Here is a 22,509-nt window from a genome sequence, read left to right on the forward strand (position 1 = left end):
GGAAACAGCATAAGACTAAGTAGTGACTACTCAGCAGCCACCATGGAGGCGAGAAGGCAGTGGCACGATATATTTAAAATTCTGAGTGAGAAAAATTTCCAGCCAAGAATACTTTATCCAGCAAAGCTCTCCTTCAAATTTGAGGGAGAGCTTAAATTTTTCACAGACAAAGAAATGCTGAGAGAATTTGCTAACAAGAGACCTGCCCTACTGGAGATACTCAAGGGAGCCCTACAGACAGAGAAAGAAAGAAAGGACAGAGAGACTTGGAGAAAGGTTCAGTACTAAAGAGATTCGGTATGGGTACAATAAAGGATATTAATAGACAGAGGGGAAAAATATGACAAACATAAACCAAAGGATAAGAAGGCTGATTCAAGAAATGCCTTCACGGTTATAACGTTGAATGTAAATGGATTAAACTCCCCAATTAAAAGATATAGATTCGCAGAATGGATCAAAAAAAATCAACCATCAATATGTTGCATACAAGAGACTCATCTTAGACACAGGGACACAAAGAAACTGAAAGTGAAAGGATGGAAAAAAATATTTCATGCAAGCTACAGCCAAAAGAAAGCAGGTGTAGCAATATTAATCTCAGATAAAATAGACTTCAAATGCAGGGATGTTTTGAGAGACAAAGAAGGCCACTACATACTAATAAAAGGGGCAATTCAGCAAGAAGAAATAACAATCGTAAATGTCTATGCACCCAATCAAGGTGCCACAAAATACATGAGAGAAACACTGGCAAAACTAAAGGAAGCAATTGATGTTTCCACAATAATTGTGGGAGACTTCAACACATCACTCTCTCCTATAGATAGATCAACCAGACAGAAGACCAGTAAGGAAATTGAAAACCTAAACAATCTGATAAATGAATTAGATTTAACAGACATATACAGGACATTACATCCCAAATCACCAGGATACACATACTTTTCTAGTGCTCACGGAACTTTCTCCAGAATAGATCGTATGCTGGGCCATAAAACAAGCCTCAATAAATTTAAAAAGATTGAAATTATTCAAAGCACATTCTCTGACCACAATGGAATACAATTAGAAGTCAATAACCATCAGAGACTTAGAAAATTCACAAATACCTGGAGGTTAAACAACACACTCCTAAACAATCAGTGGGTTAAAGAAGAAATAGCAAGAGAAATTGCTAAATATATAGAGACGAACGAAAATGAGAACACAACATACCAAAACCTATGGGATGCAGCAAAAGCAGTGCTAAGGGGGAAATTTATAGCACTAAACGCATATATTAAAAAGGAAGAAAGAGCCAAAATCAAAGAACTAATGGATCAACTGAAGAAGCTAGAAAATGAACAGCAAACCAATCCTAAACCAAGTAGAAGAAAAGAAATAACAAGGATTAAAGCAGAAATAAATGACATAGAGAACAAAAAAACAATAGAGAGGATAAATATCACCAAAAGTTGGTTCTTTGAGAAGATCAACAAGATTGACAAACCCCTAGCTAGACTGACAAAATCAAAAAGAGAGAAGACCCATATAAACAAAATAATGAATGAAAAAGGTGACATAACTGCAGATCCTGAAGAAATTAAAAAAATTATAAGAGGATATTATGAACAACTGTATGGCAACAAACTGGACAATGTAGAAGAAATGGACAATTTCCTGGAAACATATGAACAACCTAGACTGACCAGAGAAGAAATAGAAGAACTCAACCAACCCATCACAAGCAAAGAGATCCAATCAGTCATCAAAAATCTTCCCACAAATAAATGCCCAGGGCCAGATGGCTTCACAGGGGAATTCTACCAAACTTTCCAGAAAGAACTGACACCAATCTTACTCAAACTCTTTCAAAACATTGAAAAAAATGGAACACTACCTAACTCATTTTATGAAGCTAACATCAATCTAATACCAAAACCAGGCAAAGATGCTACAAAAAAGGAAAACTACCGGCCAATCTCCCTAATGAATATAGATGCAAAAATCCTCAACAAAATACTTGCAATTCGAATCCAAAGACACATTAAAAAAATCATACACCATGACCAAGTGGGGTTCATTCCAGGCATGCAAGGATGGTTCAACATAAGAAAAACAATCAATGTATTACAACACATTAAAAACTCGATAGGGAAAAATCAATTGATCATCTCAATAGATGCTGAAAAAGCATTTGACAAAATCCAACATCCGTTTTTGATAAAAACACTTCAAAAGGTAGGAATTGAAGGAAACTTCCTCAACATGATAAAGAGCATATATGAAAAACCCACAGCCAGCATAGTACTCAATGGTGAGAGACTGAAAGCCTTCCCTCTAAGATCAGGAACAAGACAAGGATGCCCGCTGTCACCACTGTTATTCAACATTGTGCTGGAAGTGCTAGCCAGGGCAATCCGGCAAGACAAAGAAATAAAAGGCATCCAAATTGGAAAAGAAGAAGTAAAACTGTCATTGTTTGCAGACGATATGATCTTATATCTAGAAAACCCTGAGAAATCGACGATACAGCTACTAGAGCTAATAAACAAATTTAGCAAAGTAGCGGGATACAAGATTAATGCACATAAGTCAGTAATCTTTCTATATGCTAGAAATGAACAAACTGAAGAGACACTCAAGAAAAAGATACCATTTTCAATAGCAACTAAAAAAATCAAGTACCTAGGAATAAACTTAACCAAAGATGTAAAAGACCTATACAAAGAAAACTACATAACTCTGCTAAAAGAAATAGAAGGGGACCTTAAAAGATGGAAAAATATTCCATGTTCATGGATAGGAAGGCTAAATGTCATTAAGATGTCAATTCTACCCAAACTCATCTACAGATTCAATGCAATCCCAATCAAAATTCCAACAACCTACTTTGCAGACTTGGAAAAGCTAGTTATCAAATTTATTTGGAAAGGGAAGATGCCTCGAATTGCTAAAGACACTCTAAAAAAGAAAAATGAAGTGGGAGGACTTACACTCCCTGACTTTGAAGCTTATTATAAAGCCACAGTTGCCAAAACAGCATGGTACTGGCACAAAGATAGACATATAGATCAATGGAATCGAATTGAGAATTCAGAGATAGACCCTCAGATCTATGGCCGACTCATCTTTGATAAGGCCCCCAAAGTCACTGAACTGAGCCATAATGGTCTTTTCAACAAATGGGGCTGGGAGAGTTGGATATCCATATCCAAAAGAATGAAAGAGGACCCCTACCTCACCCCCTACACAAAAATTAACTCAAAATGGACCAAAGATCTCAATATAAAAGAAAGTACCATAAAACTCCTAGAAGATAATGTAGGAAAACATCTTCAAGACCTTGTATTAGGCGGCCACTTCCTAGACTTTACACCCAAAGCACAAGCAACAAAAGAGAAAATAGATAAATGGGAACTCCTCAAGCTTAGAAGTTTCTGCACCTCAAAGGAATTTCTCAAAAAGGTAAAGAGGCAGCCAACTCAATGGGAAAAAATTTTTGGAAACCATGTATCTGACAAAAGACTGATATCTTGCATATACAAAGAAATCCTACAACTCAATGACAATAGTACAGACAGCCCAATTATAAAATGGGCAAAAGATATGAAAAGACAGTTCTCTGAAGAGGAAATACAAATGGCCAAGAAACACATGAAAAAATGTTCAGCTTCACTAGCTATTAGAGAGATGCAAATTAAAACCACAATGAGATACCATCTAACACCGGTTAGAATGGCTGCCATTAAACAAACAGGAAACTACAAATGCTGGAGGGGATGTGGAGAAACTGGAACTCTTATTCACTGTTGGTGGGACTGTATAATGGTTCAGCCACTCTGGAAGTCAGTCTGGCAGTTCCTTAGAAAACTAGATATAGAGCTACCATTCGATCTGGCGATTGCACTTCTCGGTATATACCCGGAAGATCGGAAAGCAGTGACACGAACAGATATCTGCACGCCAGTGTTCATAGCAGCATTATTCACAATTGCCAAGAGATGGAAACAACCCAAATGTCCTTCAACAGATGAGTGGATAAATAAAATGTGGTATATACACACGATGGAATACTACGCGGCAGTAAGAAGGAACGATCTCGTGAAACATATGACAACATGGATGAACCTTGAAGACATAATGCTGAGTGAAATAAGCCAGGCACAAAAAGAGAAATATTATATGCTACCACTAATGTGAACTTTCAAAAATGTAAAACAAATGGTTTATAATGTAGAATGTAGGGGAACTAGCAGTAGAGAGTAATTAAGGAAGGGGGAACAATAATCCAAGAAGAACAGATAAGCTTTTTAACTTTCTGGGGAAGCCCAGAAATGACTATGGTCTGTTAATTTCTGATGGATATAGTAGGAACAAGTTCACAGAAAGGTTGCTATATTGTGTAACTTTCTTGGGGTAAAGTAGGAACATGTTGGAAGTTAAGCAGTTATCTTAGGTTAGTTGTCTTTTTCTTACTCCCTTGTTATGGTCTCTTTGAAATGTTCTTTTATTGTATGTTTGTTTTCTTTTTAACTTTTTTTTTCATACAGTTGATTTAAAAAAGAAGGGAAAGTTAAAAAAAAAAAAAAAGAAAGAAAGAAAAACAAGGAAAAAAAATGATGTAGTGCCCCCTTGAGGAGCCTGTGGAGAATGCAGGGGTATTCGCCTACCCACCTCCATGGTTGCTAACATGACCACAGACATAGGGGACTGGTGGTTTGATGGGTTGAGCCTTCTACCATAAGTTTTACCCTTGGGAAGACGGTTGCTGCAAAGGAGAGGCTAGGCCTCCCTATATTTGTGCCTAAGAGTCTCCTCCTGAATGCCTCTTTGTTGCTCAGATGTGGCCCTCTCTCTCTGGCTAAGCCAACTTGAAAGGTGAAATCACTGCCCTCCCCCCTACGTGGGATCAGACACCCAGGGGAGTGAATCTCCCTGGCAACATGGAATATGACTCCCGGGGAGGAATGTAGACCCGGCATCGTGGGACAGAGAACATCTTCTTGACCAAAAGGGGGATGTGAAAGGAAATGAAATAAGCTTCAGTGGCAGAGAGATTCCAAAACGAGCCGAGAGGTCACTCTGGTGGGCACTCTTACGCACACTTTAGACAACCCTTTTTAGGTTCTAAAGAATTGGGGTAGCTGGTGGTGGATACCTGAAACTATCAAACTACAACCCAGAACCCATGAATCTCGAAGACAGATGTATAAAAATGTAGTTTATGAGGGGTGACAATGGGATTGGGAAAGCCATAAGGAGCACACTCCACTTTGTCTAGTTTATGGATGGATGAGTAGAAAAATAGGGGAAGGAAACAAACAGACAAAGGTACCCAGTGTTCTTTTTTACTTCAATTGCTCTTTTTCACTCTAATTATTATTCTTGTTATTTTTGTGTGTGTGCTAATGGGGGTGTCAGGGATTGATTTAAGTGATGAGTGTACAGCTGTGTGGTGGTACTGTGGACAGTCGAGGGTACGATTTGTTTTGTATGACTGCGTGGTGTGTGAATATATCTCAATAAAATGATTAAAAAAAATAATAAAATAAAATAAAATACATTAGAATCTTATTTTATACAAATATGAATCATTTAGATTTGAAATCATGTGATGTAAAAAAATTAATGAAGTTTCATTTTCATGTAATTTTGAAATCATATGAATCTTCCCAAATGAAAATAATTAGGTTAATAATTACCTAACTTCAAAGCCATATGAATTTCATGGTATAATTCACATGGCAGCTCAACTCCTAGTGGTTAATAGAAATATCTATCTATCCTGTAATAGGTTTAGTCTTGAATTATGCAGTTTTCATATCTCTTGCACTATGACTGACTTTGTATTACTGTAAAAATACCTAATTCATCCTACAAAGAAAAAACCTTGTCTGAAGGTTACCGTCATCCAAAATAAATTGAACCCAACTAGGAATCTTTTATACCTGTTCTTAACACTGTGAGAGCTTTGAAGAAGGCTGCTTTCCTGAAGCTTTATGTAACTCACCTTTTCTATGTAACAGAAATTTACAAATTCAACTGTTTCTAATTTGGGAATGGTAATATTTAACTTAATTGTTTTTTTTTCATTCACCTTGCCAATAATTAGAAATGAATGGGCTTTTCAGCCCATTTAAGAGTTCCAACTCACATTTTGAATACAAACTTAAGTATTTGTTTATAATTGTATCTCTGTATAATCATTAAACCAATGAAACATTTTTTTGTCTTTTAATATTCTATAGGATTTAGAATCTGATACCCCAAAATACCTTTCTTAACTTAGTTTAAAATAATTTTAACAATAAAGTTGCAAAACAATACAGAAAGTTTCTGTGTACTTTTCACCCAGCTTCCCCTAATGTTAACCTCATAAAATTATGGTACAATTTTCAAAATCAAGCAATAAGAAACTTTTGTGCAATACTATAAGGTAGAGACCTTTTTTAAATATCACCAGTTTTTCCACTATTGTCTTTTTTTCTGTTCCAAAATCCAGTCTAGGATCCCACATTGCAGTTTATCATATCTCCTCATCCCAAAATATTTTAATAATTCTCAATTTATATCTCAGTTAGTTCCAGGATGTAAAGAACAGAGAAAGGAAAAAAAATTATATCTCTGGGCTTGCTGTTAGCTGATAACCGTGTCTCATTTCTGAGGTCATCTGCCTTTCATACATAAAATTCTTGAAGAAGAACTGTAATGTAAACTCTCCTGCACTTGAGGTACAAAGTCTATTTTGAAAACAAGCAGAATTTCCCAAAGTGATTTATACACATCAGCCCAAATCAAGCATAGACAATGTTGCCCTATTTTGCTCCCTTCATTAAAATATGTATATACAATTGTTTTAGTTTCTCAGCTGTTAAAACAAATGCCATCCAATGGATTGTCTTAAATAATGGGAATTTATTGGCTTTGGGGATACTTTCTCCCTGAAGACTGTGACATTCCTGGGCTGGTTGCTGGAGGTCCTTGGTCCTTGATCCTTGGCTTTTCTGTCTTATGGCAGTGTACATTGGCCACTTCTCCTATCTCCCCCAGGTTCCATTGAATTCCAGCTTCTTGCTGCTCCCCACAGCTTCTTTTTGTGTCTTAATTTCCTTTCCTTATAAGGACTTCAGCCATATTGGAATAATTCAGTTTGTATACCTTCACTAATAACTTCTTCAAAGGTCCTATTTACAAATGGGTTCACAGGACCAGGGGTGGGAACTAAACATGCCTTTTGTGGGGAACAAGAGCCAATCCCCAACAGTAGTGTTATAAGACTTTTTAAACACTTATTATTGATTCCAGGTTACTTCTGAATACAAACATCTATTTTGTTTCCTCTCCAAATTCCCCTAAAATTGTAGTAAATAAACTTTTTGTGTGTCTGTATATTTTTAGGAATATAAACCCATAAGAACTAGAGGTCATGAGAAGAGTCTGTAGCACAATTTTGGAAGTTGGAAAGTAGAAGACCAATTTTTAAATTACTTAATAGACTCATATGAGCTGATTGCCTAAGCCAGTAGTAGGAAAAGGTGTGAAATAATTCAGTTTACACCACAAAAAATTCAAAAGTTTCAGAAACTAGTAGCACTGGTTAGAAGATTGGAAGATTCTTCTCTGGAGAGCCTGACTAGCTCAAAGGAAAAGACTTAACAGTATACATGTCGGTGTTCTTCCAGCAAATCACTTACCTAACTTAACCTAGTATGAATTACAAAGTCATCAACCCCCCACTCTGTACTTCCAGGCAGTTTTAGCCATCACACGCCATACCCTCCCCATTCTTAATCAGGAACATCCAGCCAAGGATTACTACATCCTGAGGAAGATGGAGAATAAAAACAAACAGAAAAAAGAAATTTGGAGAAAAAAAAAAAAAGAAAGAAATTTGAAGGAACCCCTTCACCTCCCAAATTACCGAAACATCATTTATATCCTTTAAGAGGTAAGAGAAGATGCTATATCCCCTTAACAAGACCAGGATGCTAGTTTAAGTTAAATTAGGAGAGGGGAACAAGTATACTCAAGAAAAATGACCCTTGAAATTAAAAGCATCTCAACAAAATGAAAAATTCCATTGAAGGGCTGGAAGAAGAAATTGAGGAATAGGAAATCCACAGAAAATCAGATGATTTTTCCTAAGTTTGTAGTAAAACCAACAATATATTTTAAGTCTTTATTTCACTTGTGGATATGCATACATTTTGCTAAATAAATATCACTGTCCTAAGTGTCATCGAAGGTTTTATATTACGGGTTATGCAACATGTTTCCTTTCTAAAATCCTAAAATTTTGAATTCTGATAAACATTTGACCCCAGAGGTTTCATATGAGAGATCAAGGACCTGTATGCTACACAATAGAGCCAACAGGCAGGGAGATGGAAGATACAAGAGAAGACATAAAAGAATTAGAGGTGCAGTCTAGACGATCCAGTATCCAAGAGAGAGAGAAAGATAAAATGTGTAAAAGGGAATTATCAGTGAAAGAATTCAAGAAACTTTCCCAGAACTGAAGAACATTAATTTCCAAATTGAAAGAGACCACAGAATGCTCAGTAAAATAGATGAAAATAAACCCACACTAAGGCATATCACTATGAAATTTTGGAACAGTGGACATAATTGGATGGCCCTATAAGCCAGACAGAGTGGACAAGAGGGGGGTGGAGATCACACACAGAAGGATAGGAATCAGAACAGCTTCAGATTTTTCAAAAGCAACACTGCAAGCTAGAAAACAGGAGTTGCATTCAAATTTCTGAAGGAGATTTTTTTCAACCCACAATTCTATACCCAGCCAAATTATCATTAAAATTGGATGGTTAAATAGACATTTTCAGACATGAATGATGTAAGAAATTTTAGTGTGCTAAATTGAATTTCTTCTTTCCCTTTCTCCCCCTTCAGTCTCACAGAGGTAGAAATAGGAAATGAAGACATCCACAGAAAAGAAGCAAGGAGAGAAATAAATATTGAAGAAAATGGATAATCTATAAACCAAAATATTATTCCCAAATTCATTGAGATTCCTTAGGATCTCAGGTTATGTGTTAAGTACTATGATAGAAACTCAGAAAGTAGTACTTCGTCTAGTATTGCCCAGAGTTCGCTTTCAAACTTGTTAGAACATTTGTTCAAAATGTATAAATAGTTAAAATAGTTCCATTGTTTCAGAGGGGAAAAAAGTTAGAAAAATGAATCCATTTAAGGATTTTTAAAGTTTGGGGTCATCAAAAAAAAATACATATTTAGTTCTTATTTACAGAATGAGATTTTGAGACTTAAAAATCTGATTTGCTATTAAATGTAAGAAGTCCTAGGTTTCTGTGCAGTGTTGAGATGCTTTTAATTTCAAGGGTCATTTTTCTTCTTTGAGTATACCTGCTCCCCTCCCATAATTTAACTTAAACTAGCATCCTAGTCTTGTTTAGGGGATTTTTTCCTAAGTGAATTTTGTTACATCTTTGCTGGTGTTCTTTTCTCTTGCGTGTCCTCCCCCTTCATAGCTGACCCACTTCTCTCAAGTCTAAAACACACCTCACCTCTTTACTTGGGAAGATGAAGGGTTGTTTGAAGGATGGATGGATGTAAGTTCTGGTCATATGATTGCATCAGAGCCGTGCTACTTCCAGTCCTTGCTATAAACTATCAGTAAACAGACTCCAGCCTCTTTTGTTTCATCGCCTGCCCAGTGAATAAATGAGGTCAGGGAATGACTACAGAAGAGAAAAACAGAACCTTGGAATGTTGTCTTTATCATCAGTAAAGTTGCTTAGCAGTTAACAATAGAAAATAAAGCAAATTAATATTATATTGACTGAGATTTTTCTGAAAACAGTTTGTCCCCTTTTCACAATAATAAAATCTTTCATATTTTTCCTCTCTGGTCTATTTTAACAATTAGTGGTCTACAGCAAAATAAACTTAAAGAGGAGAAAAATCAAATGAGTTCTAATCTTAACTAATTACATTCAGTATACCTTGAGCAATATTTTCTGTTCCTGTTTCCATTATGTACAGAAATCTACTTTTTATCCCCTATTAGTATCAAGTTATTAGTCCTCTGATTTTTTCCTAAGTGAATTTTGTTATGTCTTTGCTGGTGTTCTTTTCTCTTGCTTGTCCTCCCCCTACATAGCTGATCCACTTCTACTTTTTGTCTCCTATTAGTATCAAGTTATTAGTCCTCTGATTTTTTCCTAAGTGAATTTTGTTATGTCTTTGCTGGTGTTCTTTTCTCTTGCTTGTCCTCCCCCTACATAGCTGACCCACTTCTCTCAAGTCTAAAACACACCTTACCTCTTTGGTAGCCTTCCTGTCTCTTATCCCCATGCCTATCTCCACCCCAGGAAAATCGCTGCTGCTTCAGATGTGGGTCCTAGAAGGTGAGAGAGAATGGAATCAGCACGTGTTTTTCCATTCTAATGGGAAGAAAAGAAGAGAGGATGGGTGCAGCGCTAGAAGGGAAGTGGTATAACATATGAAATTAGACGGCCTAGTTTTGAATTCCTACTCTGCTGTTAACTATGTGACCATGGGCAATTAACCCTCTTAACCTCTCTATACCTTAGTTTTTTCACTGAGTTGGCGATAATAAGAGTACCCACCTCATAAGAGTTATTGCAAGGCTAAGGAAAATAACCCATGTAAAGTACAATATAATATTGTTTTTAAGAACATATATTCTGGAGCCAGACTGCCTGGGTTCAAGTCCCTGCTCCATTACTTAGGCAGTCTTTCTATTCCTCAATCTCCTCATCTGAAAAATTGGGATGAAAAATAGTACCTACGGAATAGGGTTGTTGAAATAATTTAATTAATAAAAATATGTAAAATACTTAGACCAGTGTTTAGCAACTAGTAAACACTATTTATGTATTAATTATTATTGAAAGGCTTAGAGCAGGGTCTGGCATATAGCAAAAAGAGCAAAAAAGTTGCTATTCTATGGGGAATTCCCATTTCTCAACAAAATTGTGATAGTGGAAAGAAGGAAAGAACCTGAGATTTTGAAGAGAATAAAGGAATCTGAAACAGTATTATATTTGAAAGTAGGAACACTAGCTAATTGGAAAAAGTTGGTAAGATTGAGGAGTAGTATTAAGGGCCCTTTTTAGGTTGGTGACTGTGTTGAATGATTTTTCTTCTAGCAACAGTTACCTGCCCAGGTTAGGCAGATAAAATTAATGGTTGCGTTTATTCAGGGTTGCAGCTTTTGTGGGCAGGTTCAACCAAGGAGAGTGTCTTAGTTTGCATGAGCTGCCGTAACAAATACCACACACTGCTTGGCTTAAGCAAAAAAAAATTGTTGTCTGATGGTTTTGAAGGCAAGAAGTCCACAATCAGGGTCTCGGTGGATTGGGTTTTCTCCCAGAGTCTGTAGTGTTCTGGTGCTGGCTTGCCACAATCCTTGGGGTTCTTTGGCTTGCAACTCTGTCTTTATCACATGGAGATCTGTGTCATTCTCTGACTTCTTCTGAATTCTGGCTTCTCTACTCCTCTGTCCAGTTTCCTTTGCTTATAAAGACTCCACCCAGCCATGTGGATTAAGGCCCACCCTTACTCAGTTTGGCCTCATCAAAACGGGATCTTTGAAGATCCCTTCACAAATGAGTCCACATCTTAACTAATAATGACATCTTCAAAGGTCACATTTACGAATGTTTTCATACCCACAGGAACATAGATTAATGCTTGAACATATCTTTTGTGGGGGGCATGATTCAATCTCCAACAGAGAGTGGTTGAATGACAGGTTCTGAAATTAGTCTATGGAGTTAGAACTCAGGATATGGTGGCTGGCATGTGGCTAGAGGGGCTCCTGGAGTTCTGTTTCTTGGTCTAATTTGAATGGTTACATGGGTGTACTTGTGAAATTCATTCACACTGTACAATTGTGATTCGTGCATTTTTGTGTGTGTTATACTTCAATTTAAAAATTCACATTAAACCTGAGAATTTTAGAAATGATAGTTCACTTTTTCCACTTACCAAGTCTCCCTAGAACTAAAAATTTCCTACTTTTACAAAATGCAGTTGTTCACTGCAAGCCTGAAAATTAACCAATCTGGTTTCTAACCTCCTCCTCAGATTTCGTCTTTAGGGCAGCAAAGAACTTGCCACAGCAACGAATAAGTATCTCCAACAGCATGCTTTGATGTAATCACTAGTTTTCATTATATTGCCATCTCACACACATTATTTCAAGTTGGATGGACTGCATATATATTATATATAAATATGTGGTTGGAAGCTTGTAGAATCAGTCTTTTTAACTTTTCTCAGAGTGATACACTGTCATCCTGCAGATACATTCTGGTGGTTTTAAAATTTGATTGAAAATAGAGTTTTCTGTGATACAGATGTGAGATGTAAGAGGCAAATTTGAAGGTGCTTGAATGGCATTAATTGTATTGATGCTTACTGCTTTGACTGCATATTGGTGTCCATGATGCTGTTTTAGTAACTTGGTGAATTTTATCTTTGACTGGAATTTGTTTTGTTTAGTCTGCATTATGCTCAAATTGAAGATTGAAAACCTTACACTTTCACAGAACATTGCTTCATAGCTCTTTCTTTTTCTGCTATTTTTACATCACATGAGTCATTGCACATTTAGGCCATCTGCAGGGACTGAATGGAATGAAATTTTTAAAAACTACCATCACTTAGATTGAAACTTGAAAAGCTGGTATTCATTTGGAGTTTATTCCTGATTATTCTTTATATTTTGAAGTCTCAAATTTCATTTCAAAATGGTTGCTAACATCTCTGAGTCAAAAGCACTTCTCATCACAATTTCTTCACGCTTCAACATTGGGTCAAAGGGAGGGGATCCTTTCTGTAGGATGGGACGCAGAAGAACCTGTGGATTCAGTTCTGTCTCGATTGAGACAGTAAGAACAGCAAATTCCACTCCTGTCTCTAAAGTATGCTGGTTTAATCAGCTCAGCAAGCCACCAGTTTGGCATGCAATTCATAGGAAATAATAAAAACATAAGGTTCTTAAATTGCCAGATGAATACTTCAAAATAAATATCTTTTTGCATGCCTAGAATGTCACACCTGTTAGATATTTGTCAGAAATGTTTCTCAAATAGCAACTTTTGAGGATGTAGTGAAAAAAAATTAGATGGATGCCTGCCTGGGACATTACAAAAGAGATTCATGATTAAAAATGCAAAGCCACACTCACTTATAAACTGTTTCACAACACAGACACACACACACATGACATTTATGTGTTGTAGGTTTGACAGGATCCTTTAAAACCTTTTCCAACAGTTACATTCTCTGGTGCTGAATACATATTTGCTCTGGGCTACAGAAAGATGGGTCCCCTGTGCTAAAATTAGCTGGAATTGTATACATTTTGGAGAAGAGTACACATTAGTTTCTAAATAAGAAGCTTCAATTTTCAAGCAAATTGCCCTTTGTCACCAGGTGTCTTCTCTTCATAAATAATATCATTGTAGTGCTTTAGCAACCCAGTAGTCATAAACTCTAGAACAAATAGAGGGAGTGAAATAAAAAATATTCCTGTATTTTATTTCCTTGAGAGAGCCTGAGATGATAGACCAAAAATGTAATTATTTCCAAACTAAGCACAATAGACTCTTCATTTGGGAATAGAAAAACCTCAAAAAATAAAAGCTCTAAGAATTAAGATAGTATTCTGTTATCTTCAGTTATCCTGATGTAATCTCCTTGTGATCTTAGGCAAGATTCTTAGTGATTCTGGGTCTCTCATCTCCCATTTTGCTAATGTACTATAAATATTCAAAAGACCTATATTTTGTTTGTAGATTATAGTGTTTTTTAACATAGGTGGCTTGTTTTTTTGTCTTTGAAGGGACAACTATAATTTTGCCTGAAGACACTGAGAATGATTGGGTGGGAGAGGACTTTAATTATTATACATAATTCTTGGGAAGTAATTGTTTTTATTTTTCATTCTATGTTTATTTATTTGCCTAGCAGACAGAAGGGGGAGCGCAGACAGACGGCCAGCAGTCACAGACACAAAGTAGTGAAAACTCAGAGAGTAAATCTACCCCTAAACGGCTGCATGTCTCTAATATTCCTTTCCGCTTCCGGGACCCTGACCTCCGACAGATGTTTGGGGTAAGTCTCTGAAGTCCTTATTGGTTTTACAATTAAATTTAGTTCAATACACCAAATGAGTTATTAGCTGTTAGTAATCTAGTGTAAAAATGCAAACAGATTGATAAAGATCATGAGGTAAATCAGTATTTTCATTACACTTTTAGAAACCTTTTTCTATCACCTACTTACTCTTATTGAACTTGAAGGTTCTCACACACATAGGGTGACCATGCCTCTGGTTTGCTGAGCGGTTTTTTGAAACCTGAGATTTGTAGTGCTTAAAATCAAGAAACTCTGGCAAACCGGGACATCGTCCTGCTCACATACCAATTTTAGAAAACATATCAATCAATGCTTGGTTTCACCTAAAAGAGCAAACATACACATTCTTTTAGAGTAGTGATTGCTCAACTTTTCTGCACGTTAGAAGTCACCTGGGGAGCTTAAAAATAGTGATGCCTGTGTTCCATACCCAAATGTGATGTAATCAATCTGAAGTGCGGCTTTGGCATTTTTACAAGATCCCCAGGACCAAGAAATAATCATTGGTTTTTAAAAATTCGAGTAGGATAGCTTCTTAGTGCTTTGCCAACAAGCACATGCCCGTCTTTAAATCTTTGTTGTAGCCAATTGATGGGGGCAAGACAACTGGAGCAAAGTTTTGTCACTTATACCTGATTACCTGGATGTGTTTTCCACACTGAAGAGAAGGCCAAGAACCTAGGGGGGAGGATCTAAGATGGCGGCAGAGAGGAGTGGAAGCTAAGTAGTCTCCCTGGAACAACTGAAAAAAACCAGAAACAACTAGTAAATAATCCGGAATAACTGCAGGGGGACAAACGTGATCGTCCACTCATCATACACTCACCTGAATTGGGAAGAATGCCCGAGATCACAGCATAAAATCTGTAAGTAAAAACTGTGGATCCAAATTGGGAGACACCTCCCCCACAGCCCGAGCTACAAAGCCTCGTGGTGCCAGAGAGAAGCTCTCTCCCAGCAAGCGAATATAGCTCAGCTGAGCTCCAACTGGGGTTTTAATTAGCAAGTGTGAACTGCTCACTACAGGTACGAATCCCCAACAAGTAGACAGAGGCTTTGGGTGACAACTGACCTTGGAGAGCTGGAGGGTCACCTCGGACTAGCTCTGTTCCTTTTTCGACTCAGTGGGGAAAGCCTCGGCCATTTTCAGTTCCCAGTTCTGTGACCCAGACAAGGGTATAGCACAGGCAGAGAGAGACCATTGAAATGCTAATGACCTCCCCTAAGGCATCTATCTTCTCTAAGAGGAAAGGGATGGGACCCAGCTCTACTACCTTTCATTCAGAACTTACACCAGTGAAGAATTATAGACTAATCTTTGCATCAGGCAGAGAGCGCCCCTGCACGGCCTGGCGGCCCGGGGCTTCCCTTGAGGGACGACACGCACTAGTGACGTAGCACAGCCTTCCCTCAGCAGAGGTCCTGGAAGATCACAGCTGAGAACGGGGTCCCACTCAGAAAACTCAGGGACGCTACATCAATGCCAGTGGTTTGTGGATCAGCAACAGAGAAAATCTGGGGCAAAACTGAAATGAAGGCTTAGACTCTTGCAACAGCCTTGACTCTCTGGGAATACCTGGGAGGTTTGAATATTAAAGCTGCCCTGCCTCCCTGACCACCCAGATACACGCCCCAAGTTCAGGGTGGACAGCTCCAACAACAAACCCAAACTAAGTTCACCAACTGAACCCCACAAAAATCATTTCCAAAACCACACACCACAGAGACAGAGTTGGGGAGAACTGACTTGAGGGGTATAGGTGACTTGCAGACACCATCTGCTGATTAGTTGGAGAAGTATACGCCACTAACTTGTATTTCTGAAAAATTAGATTGGTATTTTTTTTTACAACTTGAAAGAACCCTGTCAAGCAAAGCAAATGCCAAGAGGCCAAAAACAACAGAAAATCTTAATGCATATGATAAAACCAGACAATATGGAGAACGATCCCAAACACCCAAATCAGAATATCAGAAGAGACACAGTACTTGGCACAATTAATCAAACAACTACAATCAAGGAACGAAAACATGGCACAGGATATAAAAGACATGAAGAAGACCATGGAACAGGATAAAAGGGACATGAAGACCCTAGAAGAGCATAAAGAAGACATTGCAAGATTAAATAAAAAAATAGAAGGTCTTATGGAAATAAAAGAAATTTTTGGCCAAATTAAAAAGACTCTGGATACTCATGATACAAGATTAGAGGAAGCTGAACAATGACTCAGTGTCCTAGAGGTCCACAGAACAGAAAATGAACGAACAAAAGAAAGAATGGAGAAAAAAATCGAAAAAATCGAAAAGGATCTCAGGGATACGATAGATAAAATAAAACATCCAAATGTAAGACTTATTGGTGTCCCAGAAGGGGAAGAGAAGGGTAAAGGTCTAGAAAGCGTATTCAAAGAAATTGTTGGGGAAAACTTCCCAAACCTTCTACACAATATAAATACACAAAGCATAAATGCCCAGCGAACTCCAAATAGAATAAATCCAAATAAACCCACTCCAAGACATATTCTGATCAGACTGTCGAATACTGAAGAGAAGGAGCAAGTTCTAAAAGCAGCAAGAGAAAAGCAATTCACCACATACAAAGGAAACAACATAAGACTAAGTTGTGACTACTCAGCAGCCACCATGGAGGCGAGAAGGCAGTGGCATGACATATTTAAAATTCTGAGAGAGAAAAATTTCCAACCAAGAATACTTCATCCAGCAAAACTCTCCTTCAAATTTGAGGGAGAGCTTAAATTTTTCACAGACAAACAAATGCTGAGAGAGTTTGCCAATAAAAGACCTGCCCTACTTCAGATTCTAAGGGGAGCCCTACCGACAGAGAAACAAAGAAAGGAGAAAGAGATATAGAGAATTTTAACAGACATATATAGTACCTTACATCCCAAATCACCAGGACACTCGTTTTTCTCTAGTGATCACAGATCTTTCTCCAGAATGGACCATATGCTGGGTCATAAAACAAGCCTCAATAAATTAAAAAAAAAAAAAAAAAAAAACAAAAAAAAACAATTGAACATATTCAAAGCACAATCTCTGACCACAATGAAATACAAATAGAAGTCAATAATTTTTGAATTGTAACTCCACTATTTACTTCCTACATGATATAAAATACACAAACTCTAATGGCAAATTAGTTTTGAACTCAATGTAAAATATGTAGTTTTTGACAAGAACTATATAAAGGTGGGGGAATGGAGGAGTATAGGTACATAGTTTATGTGTCCTATTGAAATTAAGTTGGTATCAAAGAAAAACAAGATTGTTATGGATTTAAAAGTTTAATTTTAAGCCCCACAGTAAACACAAAGAAATTATTAGAGAATATGACCATAGAGATTAAAAGTAGAGTATGAGTTAAGAGAAATGGGGGAAGGGGCAATGAGGAGTTAAGAAATGAGTGTAGGGTTGCTGTTTGAGGTGAACGGAAATTTCTAGTAATGGATGGTGGAAAGGTGAGAGCATTACAACATTCTAAATGTGATTAATCCCACTAATGGAAGGCTAGGGAGGGGGTGGAATGGGAAGATTTAGGCTGTATATATGTTTCCACAATTGGGGGGGGGGGGACCGTCTAAATAAATGACAATTGAATGCCAAGGATGACCCTGGATGGGATCTGAGGATGGAGGACAGGAGGCTCAAAGGGTCACAGTTGAGAAATAAGGAAAAGGAAATATAGACTGTAAGCTTTGTATCATTGTTGACTCTCTTGTACTTCTTAGCTGTGCTTAATGGGATTGCATAAAAGAATGTTCTTGTTCAAGGGAATTGTATATGTGAATTATAGTGTTTGTTCAAGGATGTGTGCAGCTAGCTCTCGTATGTTCAGAAGACAGAGCAATAGATGATGGATGATAGATAGGGAGAGAGGGAGGGAGGGAGGGAAAGAAATAGCAGTGTTACAACATGTTAAAGTTAGTGGATCGGGGTATTGGGGGAGGGAGGTCATGGAATGCTGGAGTTCTGTGTATGGGGTTTGTATTGTTTTTGCAACTGTTCCTATAACTTTGAATTTATTTCAAAATAAAATTTTTAAAAAAAGAGAGAAGGCCAAGATTCAGATTTATTGATGTTCTTAAAGTACTGGAAGAGTTTGTACATGGAATGATAACAACTGTTCTCCATCCCTACAGAAAAGAGGGTAACAGAGAACATGAAGGGCAACATAAAGGACTTAGGTTATGCATAAGAAGAAACTTCCTGGACACATGAGTTATTAGACTTTCTACTGAATTATCAGAGATAATATGAATCTTTGTCTCTGGAGGTCTGCAAAAATGGGGTACATCCTCATCTGTCAGATGTATGGTTTCTCTTGAGTCAGAAAAATAGTGTCCATTGAATATCTGCCTAAGCCAGTTAGCAGTGATTTCTTAAGATGTATTATGCCTTTCCTGTAAGTACAAAGGGCAAAAGAAATTTTTCCTTGCAAGGGATGACTGGTTGCTCTGTCTTCTTCTACATGGTTAATAGCTGTTACATAGAAGAACAGCAGCATTGGTAAATATATAAATATAGAGCAGGGATTCCATGCTCTATTCATTGTATTAGCTCTGTAAACTTGACAAATAGCTTCTTTCAGCCTCATTTTCCTTAACCATAAAAGAAAGGTAATCCTTACTCCAGAAGCATGTTTGAGGATATATTAGAAAATGTAAAAGAAAACAAACTCTTAAGTATCATATGAATCTTAGTTTTATAGGAGAGTCAGAGAAATAAAATAAAATGCCCTCCTACCTAAAATAAGACATGTTCCTCTTCCCTTGATTTTTCTAGTTTTCTATTACATGATGAAACTGGAATCAAACCCAGATATCTTACTCTAGGAAATTTGAGCCCTCGTTAACATGTTTTTTGATAATAAAGGTAGAAACTATTCAAACCCATGAAAAAGTATGGTGTCTGTTTTGCTCTTTTCACTTTTTTTTTTTTGGTATTTCCTGAAGTCTGGTTTGAAATCCAGATGAAATAGATAACTATGAGCTGAAAAGATGTCTAGAGATTTACTGCTTATGCCTTTGATTCAGTTTGTCCAAGTATTGATTAAAACAGTTTTGTCACCTTATGTATACCTCCCTCCAAATAATTACTGTTTTGTGTATGACCCTCTAATCAGCTATTTGAACCTTGTGTCTTTAGCTTTATTTGTTTTTCCAAATGTTAAAATATCTAAGCAATTACTAAGCATAATTGTTGTTAAAAATGTTCTTGATGTTCATTGCAAAAATAGTAAAGTAACAAGTAAATAGAATCATCCTTAATCTCCCAAAAAAAGTTAACTATGTTAGAATAGCATGTACCCTATGGACATGATAATACAGATACATATTTATTAACTTGGAAACTTATTCATGGTATATTGTTAAGTTTAAAATAAATAAAAGAAAGTTATAAAACAGTATGTGGAGTGTGTCTGAATTCTATGTTGCTTATAAAGATGCCTGTAGAAAAGTCAGGAAGACTGTGTACCAAAATGTTAAGATGGTAGGATTGTAGATTATTTTCTGTTTCCCCTTTTCCTTTTTTAAAATATTTTCTAATTTTTGTATAATGAACATTATTGTGTAAATAAGAAGAAGAAGGGAGAGGAAAAACAGCCTTGAGTAGTGTATCTTTCTACCTAGTTGGATTTCCTTCTCAACTGAGACATTTTAAAATGTAGAGTTTGTAGGTAGGAAAATCCCCAGTTCTTGTCCACGTGAAGGGATATATATTAGGGTGATATATACACCTATATACAGTTTCCACCATGTACATGGACAATGTGTGAGTGAACAGATTGAGAGAGGAGTGAAAAAGGAGAAGCCATTGGCTTAGTAATGAGAAAAAAATCAGAAACTGATAACAGGACCTACCAATAAACAGAAATGTGGACATTGAATAAGTAGTTTCGGGGGGGTTGTGGGATACCTTTTTCAGAAGAAAGTAAAATATGTAGATAAAAAGATGACCATTAATAAGTGTTGTTATTTTTGTTTCTGCAGCAGTTTGGCAAAATCCTAGATGTAGAAATAATCTTTAATGAACGTGGGTCTAAGGTAAGCTCCGTATCAGTATCCAGTGTGCTTGATTTCTTTTTAGTTTTGTTTTATTTTAAATAGTAAGTAATCAGGAAACATAAGCTATTTTTCAAGCCTGTGAAAAAGTATCCCAAATGTCTACCTTGTGTTAGATAATCTTCAAAAAATAATCTATCATATGACCATACCTTACCTTAACACTTAAATTGGGAGAATGGTGGGGTAGGAGCAAGAGAACTTCAAGGGAGAACACGGCCATAAGGAAGATAGGGTGTAGGAGGCACCAGTCCTTTATCAGACTGAAATTTGGCCTAAGCTTTCTTATTCTGAAGGCAGGTGGGATAGACTGGACTTCTATGAGGTGAACTTCTATGAGGATTCCATTCTGTATTGTATTAGAACAATTCAGCTTTTTAAAATTCAACTTTAAAATGTCATCCTTAGAACAAATATAATGTTTCATTTTTTCAGCTGACTTCCTGTCTCTTTTGAATAAATTTTAATGAAGCTTAAATAATGTGAATGGTGACTGAGGAATTCGCTGTGAACCCACTTCCTCCATTAAGTCATACCTGGATGGGGAAGCTTCAGGCTGTAGAATCATTTAAATGGCAAATACAGTGAGTTAGGTTTTTTTGCATAGGAATAATAGTGTATGTAAGAGTACATAAGAGTAAATTGTATAATAAGATGTATGTGTCTTCTAAATGTGTTCTATATGAGAACTGAAATTTTTAGTTAAAATTTGTTTTCCTTTATTAATTTGCTTTCAATCTTGATGATTTAGAATTTTATGCACTAAAGTAAGCAGTGGGGTTTTCAGGAATGAAGTCATGGCATAGTTACAGTCTTAACAGTGGTGTTGTAAAAACATATATGATGAACAGAATTTGGGGAAATTTTATTTGAAAGTTTTCTTCCTCAAGAAGTGAAATGCACCCCATAGAAACAATCAGTCCTGGCCAAGCCTGTAAATATTCACCTTGCTGTGTTCATTTCCACTTACATTTTTAGACTGGAACAGTTTTTTAATTAATTTTCACTTGGTCATCTCTGCTGAACTTTGAAAACAGCTCTTGACTATGATTAAATCCCCTAAGAATGTAATTTGAGCAAAGCTAAATACAGTAAAGCCAAGAAATGAATTCACATTTACCTCTCTTCAATGTCCTACTCCAAATTTACCATACTTTGGGAATTAGTAATATGTATCTACAAGTGTTACATATGCCTCCTTTCCCCATCTGTACTAATACAAACGTATGCACTGTTTTAATGCTCCTGCTCAATCCAGACTATAATAATTATTTGTTAACTATTAAGGAGGTAATTATACTCTAAGCTTCTAGTTTTCAGTTAAAACAAAAAAGGTTAATTGTCTATACAGAACTTTCTCCAACACTTACTTGGTAAGTATTTTTTAGGTGAAATCTATTCAAACTGCAACTAATAAAACTATTTATGCTTATGATTTCCTCACAGTGGATTTCTATTTCTTTGTTGTTTAATTTGCTTTTATTTTTTGTGACTTCTTAGCTATATGGTGAAAAGTGGCAGTGATGTAGAGATGGGAAGCACATGAATGTAAAATAAATACGTGAAGATTATTTGTCCACGCTCTTTATCTAAAGTAGTACTTTGAATATTTTCAATTTTAAGTGTGTGCACTAGTTAAAATATTCTTAACTAGACTCCAACAGTGGAAAACCCGATATAATTCATCAGGCATAGAGGACTTGCTTCTTACTGAGAAAATAATTTGGCTGAATTATTGTGAAGCAAAGGAAATTGATCATAAGGTTTCTTTCATTGACTTCAAGGATTTGCCTGCTACCAGAATTTTTTAAATTTACATAATCCAATTGCTTCTCCCTGTAATTGTCATTTTAAAATAATGACACAAACCTTCCTTTTCTCTTTGGGGAACCAAAATGTATGCTGCTTCTCTCAGCTTGATGCTGTGTCCTCATTGCCCCTCTTTTCCTTTGGGCTGCTAAAGGGTAGACAGACTGTGAACTGATTGATAAATGTTTTTAAAAACAAAGCACATCATCATGCCCTCTAAGACTAATACAAAACCTTGCTTCATCCTTTACCCTTCTTAACGTAACTTTAATTTATTTGCTGAAATAGGATCCCCTGGATCTGTTCTGAGGCTGTTAATAGAGGTTTGTTTTGGAGTCAAACCAATAAATGCCTCCTCTGGGATCTACCTAAGATAAATTAATGAGTACTGTCCTTTTTGTGAATTAAGTGTAGTTCCTCTTTTTATGTTTGGGGTTAACTATAAAATTACAGTGTGTCTTGAAAAGAGCCAAAG

At 36.6% G+C, this 22,509-nt stretch overlaps 1 protein-coding gene across 21 annotated transcripts in view; it reads left to right on the forward strand.

The window, feature by feature from the left end:
- Positions 1-22,509, forward strand: part of RBFOX2 (RNA binding fox-1 homolog 2) — a 313,598-nt gene that overhangs the window by 255,855 nt on the left and 35,234 nt on the right. For 16 of the 21 annotated variants that reach the window (XR_005218211.1, XR_005218212.1, XR_005218217.1 and 13 more), the window contains 2 exons: positions 13,969-14,115; positions 20,154-20,207. Coding sequence is in view for 14 of the 21 variants with exons in the window: in XM_037844962.1 (XP_037700890.1) it covers positions 13,969-14,115; positions 20,154-20,207 (201 nt within the window). In the remaining 7 variants the exon portion in view is untranslated. The remainder of the gene's footprint in view (positions 1-13,968; positions 14,116-20,153; positions 20,208-22,509) is intronic. The other 5 variants (XM_037844950.1, XM_037844964.1, XM_037844955.1 and 2 more) reach the window with 1 other exon arrangement.

The sequence above is a fragment of the Choloepus didactylus genome, chromosome 8 (assembly GCF_015220235.1).
Source record: "Choloepus didactylus isolate mChoDid1 chromosome 8, mChoDid1.pri, whole genome shotgun sequence".
Lineage (NCBI taxonomy): Eukaryota > Metazoa > Chordata > Mammalia > Pilosa > Megalonychidae > Choloepus > Choloepus didactylus.